The sequence below is a fragment of the Lepidochelys kempii genome, chromosome 2 (assembly GCF_965140285.1).
Source record: "Lepidochelys kempii isolate rLepKem1 chromosome 2, rLepKem1.hap1, whole genome shotgun sequence".
In the NCBI taxonomy this organism is placed as follows: domain Eukaryota; kingdom Metazoa; phylum Chordata; order Testudines; family Cheloniidae; genus Lepidochelys; species Lepidochelys kempii.
This window is the reverse complement of record NC_136381.1, coordinates 203,046,004-203,059,592: the sequence shown is the minus strand read 5'-3', so window position 1 is coordinate 203,059,592 and position 13,589 is coordinate 203,046,004. Positions and strand designations below refer to the sequence as shown.

Here is a 13,589-nt window from a genome sequence, read left to right as displayed (position 1 = left end):
TGTTTGCAACGTTTTCTGCCTCTCAAATAGTTTCTCCCTTTTGTGATTGGTCTTCAGCTATACTTTCTAATGCATCCACAATCTTTGAGTAAGACTCCAGAATTTCACTTGTTGCCACTGCATGTGCCTCCCAGCACAGTATCAGAGATTTCAACACATGATCATTGCCCAAATATGTTTTAAGAACTGCCCATCAGTGTGTTGAGGCAGAGAAAAATGTATAAAGTAACTGGACTGTTGAGAAAAAACTTACTGCCACCGGACAACAATCAACAGCTCTGCGGCCAGCAAGACTGAGAGAGTGTGCAGCACATGGCATGAATATGGCATATTTGTTCTGTTCTAAAAGCTTCTTCTGCAGTCCTTGATAACGCCCTGACATGTTGGCAGCGTTGTCGTAAGACTGACCCCTGCACTTTGAGAAATCTATTTTGCAAACTTGGCACAGATAATGCAGTACTTGATTTGCCATTTCTTCACTAGTGTGGCTTTTCAAATTGAGGAGTGTTATAAATCGTTCAAGTGGTTTTCCATCTGTGGGAGACACATATCTTAGTACAGTACTCAATTGATCAATATGTGAAAGATCAGATGTAGAATTGACAGATAAACTGAAGTACCCAGCAGTACTTATTTCATCCACAACAGCTGAACAAACTTTGTCACTCATTAGACCAATGAGTTGAGGAATAGCTCAGTGGTTTGAGCATTGGCCTGCTAAACCCAAGGTTGTGAGTTCAATCCTTAAGGGGGCCATTTAGGGATCTGGGGCAAAAATTGAGGATTGGTCCTGCTTTGAGCAGGGGGTTAGATAAGATGATCTCTTGAGGTCCCTTCCAACCCTGATTTCTGTGAGTTCATCACATATCGTCTTGGATAAGCATAATGGGTTACCTTTGCCAGCATTCCCATATTTTGAGATATGGCCTGCTAAAAATGGGTCAAACTGAACCACAACACAGGACAGGATCTGATTTCCTTGCATTATTTCAATCTACGTTAGTAAAATGCCCCCCTGGTTTAGGTGGGGATAAGTAATAAAAAAAGAACAGAAAAACGGGGGAAGAGTGTATAGTAGAGTGTAAGGAAGTCTAACAAAGTTCTGATTTTTCCTATGGTGACTACTCCAATGCTTTTTAAAAAAAATATCAAACATCAATTTTTAAAAAAAAAACCCTCATTTTTTTTGGTGCCCTCTGCTTTGCTGGTACCCTAAGCATGTGCTTAGTCTGCCTATTGGGTAATCCAGCCCTGCACAACTACAAAATGGGGACTAACTAGTAGTGCTGAAAACGGTCTGGGTTTATAGACCATAAATTGAATGAGAGTCAACAATCTGATGCAGCTGCAAAAAAGGCTAATATTCTGGGAGTATTAACAGTAGTGTCATCTGTAAGACACAGGAGGTAATTGTTCCACTATACTCAGCACTGGTGAGGCCTCAGCTGGACTACTGTGTCTAGTTCTGGGGCCACGCTTAGGAAAGATGGGGACAAACTGGAGAGGAAAGCAACAATGATAAAAGGTTTAGAAAACCTGACCTATGAGAAAAGGAAAAAAACTGCACGTTTAGTCTTGAGAGAAAAAAAGACCTGAAAACTGTCTTCAAATATCAAGGGATATTAAAAGAGGACAGAGATCAATTGTTCTCCATGGCCACTGAATGTAGAACAAGAAGTAATGGACTGAATTTGCAGCAAGGAAGATTTAGGTTAAATATTAGGAATAACTTTCTGGAATGGGCTTCCAGGGGTGGTTGTGGAATCCACATAACTGGAGGATTTTAAGAACAGGTTGGACAAACACCTCTCAGGATGGTCTATGTTCACTCGGTCCTGCCTCAGCACAGGAGGTGGACTTGATGACCTCTTGAGATCCTTCCCAGTTTTACATTTCTATGATTTCTATTCTTTGAAATTTGTTTTCTCTTTCAGCACTGTGAAATGTTTTGGCCTAAGGTACTAAAGGGAGAAATCAAATACAGTTGTTGAAACGTATTTAACAGCTCAGCCATAGGCATCAAATTGACAAGAAGCCTGTCAGTGGTGCAGTGGCCCTATTGAATTCAGTGGGACTTGTGGGGGAGCAAGGTGCTACTAAAGCAGAGTAAAGAGATCAGAATTTGACCCATAAGAAATTACTAAGCAGAGCGAAAGTGTCCTCTGACAATATAACTGTGAGTTGGACTCTTACCCAAGTGACAAAATGTCAGCTAGATGAAGAAGAATTTTGAACAGTATTAAAGATAGAATGTCAAGACAAAATAAATTGAGCTTGTGCCTTTTTTGCTTCTTTGTAATGTATAAAGAGAGTGTAAAAATGGTCTTTTCTGAGATTTTTTTTTCCTGTTCATTTTTAAATGAGAAATCTCTGTAGCCTTATCAACTTTAGCAAAATTAACCAGAGCTGGCAACTGGGATCAGCAATGGATACGTCTGAACTGGGTGCTGAAAATGCCTTACTTATCAATGTAGCCAAGGGCAAACTGGGTTCATCATCATTTCAGGAGTCCACATGGAAGTTAATGCTCTTCAGATCATCAATTTCTGCTCAGTACCTCTTCCCCCATTTCTTTGAGAAGGTGTGTTCTGTACAGATGGAGAGGCCCAGGGAGGAGAAGAGAGCTTGACAGGATCAGGGAGAGGGCCATATCCTCGGGAGAGGGCCTGGTTTCCATAGAATTTGCCTACACTTCTTGTGGCAGAATTAGACTCTTTCCTTCGTATGTGGTTATAAACTTATGCTTTGAATGGAGCATTCAGCAGAAACTCAATATCTAACTTCGGAAAGATTTTAGCAGAGATTTTCCATTCCTGTGGGTTTTTCACATAAGAGAGCTGGGTGTTTAATGCTTAGTATTTTGTAGTTCTTAGGATTTTGTCCTCCCAGGAATGGGCACACACATCTCTTGTTAGTATTGAGAATTACACATGTAGGTTGAGGGTAGAATAGACCCCCTAGGTTAGAGAGCAAAACTAGCCAAACTCTTGAAATTAATTTAATTTAATTAATGCATATATTTGCATGAACAAAAATTAAAATATAATTATATAATATATTAATTCACATATTAATTCATCAACAAAATTATAATGCACTGAGCATCCTGAGCTACCAGTCCAGTTTAGCTCAGTGCATTGTAATTGTGCCAACCAACATGAATGTCAGTGAATTTTATTTCCAGTCAGAAATTTACATTGCAACTTCTTTATGAATGAGCCATTCCAAAGCCTTTTCTTCAAGGATTATTTTAAAAATAGACTATTTTAGTTTGTACCATAATCTGAATAAAATGTTTCCTTTAAAACTAGTACTGTTGGAATCGGGTCGGGGACAGGGGGAATCTTTATCATAATGAATTCTGTAGGGGAGAACCATTTTCCAACAATTACTTTTTCTGTTAAAGAAGACACAGCAATACAAATGCTATAATAATTTGATTAGTTCAGATCAGTCCTTCCTATCATACCTTTTATCATTGTTCGCTGTGGACAATATTGTAGTAACTAATTACTTAGTAGGCCCCTGAAATAGTGATTCTCCATAAGATACATAGTGAGCCGTAGCTCTGAGCCCTGAGTAAGGGACAGTGTATAGCTGTGTTGCCCCAGGAAGTAATTGTGACTCTGGTCACCCTAGGTATCCCCAGCAGGGGAGTTATGGGAGGTTTCACTCCCTCTGTACCACCTCAGCTGAGCAAAGGGAGCATACCATGGCAGAGGATTGGCCAGCCTTATCTTCTCATTTAAGTCAGTCCATTCACAGCCATAATCATATTTGTGGCTGTTCTCTGAATTCTCTCTATTATGCAGTGGCCTTTCTTGTTTTCAGAGGCCTAGGACTTTTTAATCTTGTGCACTCACTGTCTCCCCAAATACCTACATGTTTTTATCCAAGAGCATAAATGCTGCACTGCTTTGCACTTCGTATTGTTATTTACCTCTCTGCAAAATTGGTGTTAAGTGCTACCAAACCAAAAATCTCAATATTACACCAGTAGTAGTTTTCTACACTCATTTTGCACATGATTTGTTCTAATGTAAATGACTATCTCTGGTGTAAGGCGAACAGCTAACAGAGTTTCTATGGGAGTTTGGCCTGAAAGGAGAGTGGTGGTTTTGTGTTCAGTGCTGGAGGTGCAGTCTTGGTTGGGTTTTTGTTTTGTTTTGTTTTGGGTTTTTTTGGTTTTTTTTTTTTTTTTTTGGAATAGGGTCTAGGAAAAGAATACAATGATGGCTACTGAGGCAGTAAAAAGTGAACAGAGTGAACTAAAAAGTGAACAGTGGAGATACAGAAAATGATTGGATGCAGAAGCTCTATTATGTATGTTATCCTTGAGTGGGTATCTGATGGAAGCTACTTATTGATGAAATATCACCTGATAGAGCTTATGAGAAAAGACCCAAAATAGTTAGTGGTGGTGATATCTAGTTGAGTAAAAGATTTGTTGCACTGGGGAATGAGGAGGGGGAAAAGGCAGAAGATGGGATATCGAGGAAGAAAAGAAGGGAAGCAAGTCCCTGAAGAAGAGAGGAAGAGATGATAGAGACAGCCAAGGACTTCAGTCTAAATGAGCCTGATGTATGGGGGCTGCAAGTTTGGAGAGAACATAAAACAAATTCATACCAGCACCTGAAAGAGACAGGTCTTTGTGATCAGAGACTCCATACTCTGAATTGACTGGCCTGTCCCCAGACCAGATCCACAGAACAGAAGAGTGTGCTGTCTGCCAGGAGCTGGGATTCAAGATATGTGCATGAGGCTGAAGAGGATCCTGATGGGAGTGAGGAAAAAAATCCATCAATTGTGCTGCATGTTAGGATAAATCACACTGCTAGATTCTCACTGGAATGGACCAAGGATGACTACACTTGGTTTGGAAAGACACACAAAGAAGTGGAAGCTCAGGTGATTTTCAGTGGAATACTTACGGTCCCTAGAAAAAGAGGGCAAAAGTGAGTAAGATAATGAAGATCAATAGATGGCTCAAGGCTTGGGGCTATATGAGGAATGTTTGGGGATTATTGACCATTGAGAGACATTTATGGAGAGAGGATTTTTCTCAACTGATGGACTTCACTTAGATGCCTGGGGTATTGAGTCCAGAAGGTTAAGACTGCCATGACTGATAAGAAGGGCTTTAAAGTAGGAGATAAGGGGAGAAGGTTGGGAGAGACTCATGAAATCTCCACTCCTGGCTTTCAATGCATAGGAGCAGGAAAATCAGTTAAATTAAGATATAGTAAGAGATAATGGAATACCACAAAGTAAGAATATGGACAGAAAGGAGAAAGAAAATACAAATATTGATTAGAGTAATAGTCAGGTAGGTATTACATTTACTGAAAGGACTATATTTAATCCAGCTAGAAAACTGAGATGCTTATACTTGAGTGCAGTGAGTCGGGAAAATAAAATAGAAGAATTGGAACTACTGGTGCAGTAGATCAAACCAGATATTCTAAAGCAGTGGTGGGCAACTGTGGGCAAAATGTGGAGGACCCTGGGAATTTTTTAAAATCAACTATACAAAAACTATCTGAAATTTGCATCCAAAGCAAGGGGGGAAAACCTATAGGGAAAGGCTCCACCCCCAGATGGATGAATAACCACCTTAAAAATGTTCTTAGGTGTAAGCAGAGAGTCTGTGTGAAATGGAAAGAGGGATTGAGCACAAAGAAAGCACAATTATGGAGCTTAGAAAATGTAGGAACAAAGTGAGATTTGCTAAAAATCAAGATAAATTAGTTCTTGATAAGAAAATTAAAATAGAGATTTTTTTTAGCTATAGAAATAAAAAGAGAATAAGGAAGGATAAGGTTTGGCCATTAAGCAGTGTGCATGGGAAGGAGATTGATGATACTGTAGGTATGTCCCAAAACCTAAATGAATACTTTACCTTTCAGTAAGGATGATCATATGTCATATGTGCATGAAGGCAGTACTTCTAATGGAAATGAGCATCTAGAAGTGGAAATTACCACATCTGAGGTGTAAGAAAAGCATAAGAAGCTCAATGTGCTCAAACTGGAGGGAATGGATAATTTCAGATAAGAATACTGAAAAAACTGTCACGTGAGATTGCTAGTCTGATAGCAAGGATTTTTAATAGATCTATCTCTATGGGTGTACTACCATATGAGTACTTTCATTTAAGAAAAGCAAAAAGTGATCTGGGCATTATAGACATATTAGTCATTACAGACGTCAGTAGTATGCCGGGCTTTAGAGCAAATTGTGAAGGAAAGAATAATTAAATTCATGGAGGCAAATAGTAAAGGGGATGTAATGTAATGAGTTTACCGATGGTAGATCATACCAGGCTAACCTGATTTCCTTCTTTGAGAAAATAACTGATCTTTTTAGATAAAGGAAGTGCAGTAGATCTAATATATTTGGACTTCAGTAAAGCATTGTACCACATGGGAAATTCTTACTTAAATTAGGGAAGATGTGGATCAGTACAAGAATTGTAAGGTGGCTAAGGAACTGGTTAAGAGGGAGGAGGCAGCAGGTTGTGCTGAAATGTATTATTGGACTTCAGGGAGGTTACTAGCAGAGTTCAAGGATTGGTCTTGAGACCAACCTTGTTCAATATTTTTACTAATGACTAGCACAAAAAGTAGGAGTATGCTCATGAAATTTGCCGGTGATACAAAAGTGGGAGCCATCACCGATATAGAGGAGGATGGAAATATTATACAGTAATGTGTGGGTGACCTTGAAGCCTAGAATGACAGAAATGGGTTGAAATTCAATAATATGAAGTGCAAGGCTATGCAGTTAGGGTCTAATAAGAATTTCTGCTTCAAGTTGGGGGCTTACCAGTTGGCAGCCAGAGAGGGGGAGAGATACCTGAGTGTGTGGGCCAGCCACAGGATGACTGAGTCACCAGTGTGATGTGTATGTGAAAAAGGCAAATACTGTATGATCTGAGGATGTAGCCCATGAGGCATTTCCAGTTGAGATAGAGAAATATTACTGCTATTGTGCAAGACCTCATTTGGAATACTGTGTACAGTTCTGGTCACCTATGTTCAAGAAAGATGATCTTAAACTGGCGCAGATGCAGGTACTAGGATGATCAGAGGAATGGACGGCCTGTCTTAGGACAGGAGACTGGAAGAGCCTAGCTTGCTTAGTCTGTGAAAATGAAGGCTGAGAGGGGATATGATTGCTCTCTACAAATACATTAGGGGGATAAATACCAGAAATGGTGGAGAGCTGTTAAGCTAAAGGACAATGCTGGCACAAATGGGTATAAACTGGCCATGAACAAATTCAGACTGGAAATTAGAAGAAGGTTTCTAACCATCAGAGGGGTTAGGTTCTGAAACAGACTCCCAATAGGAGTTGTGGGGGGAAACAACGTAATTCGTTTTAGAAAGAGCTAGACAAATTTGATTGTGGTTGTCTGAGGGGGTTACTCATGATGGTAGGGAGCAGGGCTCAGCAGCCCTGAGGCTCATTTCTAGTTTGTCCAATGTTCCTAAAAGCTCATGCTTCCGTGTTTCGGCCAGCCACCTGCAGCAGTCAGGAAGAGATCTTCTCCATTGCCAACCCAGTGTATTGTGGGCTGTATTTCTTTTTATAAACCTCCTTCTTCTGAAGCATCAGGGATTGCCACAGTTGAAGACAGGCCATTAGGTGGGATGGGTTGGGACTGTGAAGGCACCCAGCATTCTCTCTGAGGTGCTTGGGTGGCTGGCTTTTGCTCACATGCTCAGGGTCTAACTGATTTTGCTTTATCTGGGGTTGGGAAAGTCTTTTCCACCTGGTCAGATTGGGTAGTGACCACCTTCATCTTCCTCTGCAGCATGTGGGTGTGGGACAGTTGCCAGGACTATTTGGGTATATCTCGCTTAATCATTTCCTTGCCATCATGGGGGGCACTGGTGCAGCTCGGTCCCACCTATTCTCTTCCTGTGGCACATAAGTCTGGTCTTCTGTGGGCTGTAATACTTTGGTTTCATTTCAGATGTTGGGTTTAGTATGCAGGTTCTGTTGGTGGCCTGTGATATACAGGAGGCCAGACTAGATGATCTGGTGTCCCTTCTGGCCTTAAATTCTGTCTCTAAGGCAACAGAGAATCAAGCCCAAAGAGTCAAGAGAATCCTTTCCAACTTCGTATGAAATTTAGCAATTTCATTTCTGATTCCTAACCGCCTCAGTAGTTCAAGGCACTGAAGGCTGCTATTATTTCAGCTTATATTGCCTTTTGCTAAACTCTCATCTTTATGTCATTTCCACAGGAAAGGTTAACCCAGCTAGTCTAAATTGATTAACTGAATGTAGAAATTCAGCTAGCGTTGTATTTATGGACAAAGCAAATCTACACTGGCACAAGTATGAGTGCTGATTCTTCACTTTGTCTTTCTAAATTTATTATAGAGAAAATAAAGCTGCCTGCTTTCATCTGAGATCTTTCAATGACAGATTGAACACAATAGAAGAAAAAACTGGGAATAACTAATGAGAAAATTCAGTGTAATTATCTAAGATTTATTATGCTAATGTGCAAATTTATTTTCACATAATTTCAAGATGTGGGGCTTTTTAGCCCAAGTAGAAAAATGAAATATTTTTCTAGACCTCATAAAAAGAAATGTTGCATTGTTTCAACTATTGTTTAATATCCAGTAGTGTTCTCCCTTTTTTACCAAAACAAATTGGTCAAAGTTCAGAATATAGTCACAATTTACCTATGAATGAACATGGAAATCAGCATTTTTTTTTAGCAACATGACTTATGCCTGGGGATTTTTTTTAATCTTAACAGTACTTTTGCCATGCGGTAGTTATGGCTATATCTGAATTTAAGCATTTATATCTCAGCTATATCTGAATTTAAGCATTTATATGTCATTATTTGCTTGTATTATGGTAGTGCCTACAGGCCCAAATTAGAGGTGAGGATTCTATTGTGCTAGGCACTGTACATACATATAACAAAAAAGATTGCCCCAAAGATTTTTACAGCTGTCAGCCACAGTCCTACAGACTTACTCACATGGTTAACTTTACAAATATGAGTAATCCCCCTGACTCCTTAGCACATGACAAGAGATGGCTAAAACAAGCAAATGCAAGGAAGGGAGGAGGACATGGGGACAGTGAAAGGTTTGTTTGGTATAATAAACAGCACTCTCCGCATGCAGACAGACTGCCTAGCCGTTGTCAGTTATTATTGATTGCAGTGCCGTGTCCTTAAGGAAGGATTTTAAAGGAGAATACTGTAGCGGTTTTGTGGATTTTTTCCTCAATTGTATTGGGGGCAGCATGGGAGAAAGCACAAAGGTTCTTGAGAAATAATTAAAATAATGGGCAATGAAGGCACTGGTGAAAAGTTCAGGGGATAATGAGGCCTGCAGTATAAATCGATATCAAGGATTAGTTGTTAATGTTTTATAGTGGTGTCACATCAGTCTATTGGGCCATATTCTGTTGTCAGTAACACCAGGTAAATTTAAATAGCTTCATTGATGTCAATGGATTTGCACAGGTGTAACTGGGAACAGAATAAAACCCATGGCTGGTTTGGGGTTTCATTCGTCATTCCGAACTCAGCTCAGGTTGTGAACTTTATCAGCCAAACTAGGCCTAGTTTTGAGTGAACAGAGCCATTTTATTTAAACTTTTAGAATGTTAACTTTTGATAATGGAAGCAAAAAGCCTTCAATTCATACTGGGATTAATATAAGAAAACAATGGTCAAAAATGAAAAGATTTGCTCATGTTTTTTATAGCACCCATTGCTGTAATATCCACATGTTCTGGAAGTACTAGAGGGAAATATGCAGTTTGATTTGTGTTTTTCAGCCAACACAAGACAGACAGAGAATGAGTCTTTAAAAATGTATAGATTCCTATGACTATATGAAATGAATGTAAATAGTGATGACAAATGACAGTAAAATGTAAGCAGGAGACCTGGAATAGCCTCTGGGTTTGGCAGGAGATTTAAAAGTTTGAGTCAAATTTTCACAATTTCTGGAAGCTGTTTGGTTTCTGCATCCATTGAAAAATACAAAATCAGATTAATGCACATTGCATTCTCTGTAGCAAGAAGCTGTATCATGTGGAAATACTACAAGGACCTTCTCTGAGGCATAATCCCTTATGGAGCTCTCCTTTGCAATGGAGCAATAACTCCTCCCTTCACTGCTCTCTCCCCCTACAAAATAGTGTGCTTGAATGACATATCAGAACCTGTAATGTTCTATCTGGTCTCTGTCCTGCAAAATATCTGTAGCGTGCTCTTGCTTCCAATGCACAAACTACATGCCATGTTTTTTATCTAATATCCACCTTGGGAGAAACCGCTCACCCCCTTTTTTCCCAGGCTTTAGTTACTGAATCATTTTTATCCCACATGTAACGCTATTGACTTTGGCCCAGTGTGGTTTATTTAATCATACTGTTTGGCCCTTTGTTAGCAGTAATCAAAAACTATTACAAAAATGGGGCAGTTTGTTTCTTCATGTTGGAGCCACGTGAAATTTGGTCAGTTTGGCTCATTTTGTTTTTTGGTTGAGGGGTGTGCCTAAATGCAATACTTAAGTGAAACCCGAGGCCTCGGGCTGCACACAAAGCAAGGCCAAAGATCAAAACTGTCTGTGTTTTGAAATCAGTTTGGCTGCAGTCAAATATATATATACATACTCAGTTTTTTAAAAATGTACTGGCTTTGCCTCTGTTTGAACTTGTGAGTCTAAATCTTAGCTTAATGCAGGCACTGAGTAACTAAGTTGTGTGTGCGTCTGGCAAGGAAATTTTATAGAACTTGAGAGGGGAGAGGACTTTTTCTTTCTTCCACTAAACCAGGACTTTGTTTAGTATATTTCAACAGTGCTGAAAATTCTATTTCCCTAGGTGTCCCTTGTCCACCTCCTAAAGACTGTCCGATTGCTGCGTCTTTTACGTCTTCTTCAGAAGCTGGATCGTTATTCCCAGCACAGCACAATTGTCCTCACACTTCTTATGTCTATGTTTGCATTGCTTGCTCACTGGATGGCATGCATTTGGTATGTCATTGGAAAAAAGGAGATGGAAGAGAATAATCCCGTTACTTGGGATGTAGGTAAGAGTCTGTTTTTTACCATACATAAATCACCCAGTGTTTCCTTTCTTGTTGTTAAAGTTTATAATACTGTACCATATTGCTCTGTGGGATATAAAAGCTAAAACTACACAGTATATTTTATTAACCAGGGCATATTTAATACATGTAAATATTTAAAATGAACTGCCTGATGATTAAGGGATGGGTAATCCCACTGAAATTTGACCCAAATGTCCATTCCTCAACCCCACATTTGTGTACCTACAAGGTGAACATGATTTATATATTAAACAAGGTTTTGCATATTTGATTCTAAGAGGCTAAGTTCTTTTGAGTTTACCTAATTGTAAATTTCTATCTACCTACCTTCAACACAAGAAAAGACTGTCATTCCTTTAACTGTCTCCTTTTCTTTTTAAAACATAGTCTATACTTTAATATGTTTTCCATGTATGATGTTTTAAATAATCAATTTTGTTTAGTTTTTCTAGTAATGTTGATTTAAGCATTTATTATTTTTCTCTAAGTGCATTAAACCAGTGGCAAGGGTTTGTTGCCCAAATCATATATGTCTGCTGATGGTATTTAAAACATTCAGTAAAAGATCAACAGTTTACGGACAATAACATTTTATAGGTACTGGTCCATCTTCATCCCTATAATAACCAGATTGAAATCAGTGAGTCACCAGGGATGATTTGGCCCAGTTTCTGTCATTTAAAGCTGTTATCTTTCCTGAGCTGAAAATGTGAACTCTACTAGCACACAAGAAGGTACAGGAGAGTGTGTGAAGAACTGATCATTTCATCACTAGGATTGGGGAAATGCTTTCTGCCTAAATTTGAACCCACTTGAGGTCAAGCATTTGCAAGTTTGGTGCATATTTCATTGTTTTTGAGTTCCTGTTTCACTTGGAATTGAGAAGAGATCCAATTTTTCAAAAAGGATTAAACTGGAGCACAGAGTAAGAGGAGTGAAAAACAAAGATTTTGAAAAATTAGCAGAGAGGAAGAGTCAATAGAAAAATTCTGATGAAAAGATAAATACCATATACAGGCTTTCCTTTAGTCAGATTTTTTGTCAAAAAAATTGGAGAATGAGGAGGTGAGCAAAGATTTTCAATTATAGATGTGGTGGCAAACTACTTTAGTGAATCTCGCAAACCAAAACAATAGCTCATGAGGTTTGCAAATCATGGAAAGTCAGGAGACACAATTGCTTCACAATGTAATGGGTAGAACCTGAACTGGCTTCTTTTCTAAAATCCTCCAGTGAACGGCCTTGTTTGTTTGGGAAGGTTGTGGAAGGGGGAAAACATGTTAATGGGGAAGGTCTGTACTTTTCAGGTTAAACCTAAGGGCCAGTTTCTTCAACTAAAAGAAAAGGAGTACTTGTGGCACCTTAGAGATGCATCTGATGAAGTGAGCTGCTCACGAAAGCTTATGCTCAAATAAATTTGTTAGTCTCTAAGGTGCCACAAGTACTCCTTTTCTTTTTGCGAATACAGACTAACACGGCTGCTACTCTGAAACGTTTCTTCAGCTAGTTATCTTGTGTTTCTTCTGAGTGATGTTTAAGACTTCTGGAGCTTTCAAAGTTGTATTGGATGGGAACTCCTCCCTCCCTCCCTCCCCCCAATTATATTTAGTTATAAGGGTTTGCATCTATAAACTGGGAGATGAATTGACTGTTATATGTGAACAGGAAGGGGTTTGGTAGTGATTGGGTATTACTGCAACTACATCACTTTTTCTTTAAAAGCAGTAACTATCACCCTGCAGCTTTCAGAGTCATTCTAACTTCACTCTGAATGAAGAACAAAGAAGAATTTCTTCTGTCTTTTTCTTTGCTGGCCAACCATGAGTCACCCCTTTTCTTCACTTTCTTTTTTTTTTCTTCCTAGTTGTCTTTTCCTTTGACCTTACATAAAACCTTTTGTTCTTGTCTAGGTGAATAGAAAGAGGTCAAGGACAATGGTAAAATTTGTTGGGTCTTGTAAACTCTGTTGATTTTCTTTGTTCTGTAAAATACAAAAGGGCTGAATAGAAACATGCGAGTATTTTAGGTGTGTTTTTGTTGTTTTTAAGAAAGGCCTGTTGCCTACTCAACACTGTAATCATACCTGATAGAGGAATATAGGACTCATTCCCTTTCAGATGCCTGCTCAGGAAAATGTTTGGTGAGGGAAGTATACAAACAGCAGGGACTAAGTGTACAGAGAAGTTGGCTCTAGCTAAAACATCAGGTCCTTTTCTTGCCTCCTTGAATCCCCTCCCCCCCAACACACACCCTTCTTTAAAAGTTGCTGCAAGAGGAATGACTGATGGGAAAACTAGTGGGAAGGTTAAAAGTGCCTGACCTGGAACTAACCGAGGAAGTCGGAGGGAGAAAGTCAGGGAGAGGAACACCTAGTCAACGCATCTCTCCAGCTTACCGTGAGGCTACCAAAATCCTGTCTGATTCTCTGTCATGCATGTCTATTGTTCATGTTTTCTTCCTCTTTGTCATGAATTTGTTTGTACAAAAT

The 13,589-nt window shown here is 39.2% G+C and overlaps 1 protein-coding gene across 1 annotated transcript in view; it reads left to right on the top strand.

The window, feature by feature from the left end:
• The window catches only part of KCNH8 (potassium voltage-gated channel subfamily H member 8), a 394,139-nt gene that overhangs the window by 248,891 nt on the left and 131,659 nt on the right, over positions 1-13,589 (top strand). Inside the window, exon 7 of the mRNA XM_073333523.2 lies at positions 10,873-11,080. Within this exon, the coding sequence (XP_073189624.1) occupies positions 10,873-11,080 (208 nt within the window). The remainder of the gene's footprint in view (positions 1-10,872; positions 11,081-13,589) is intronic.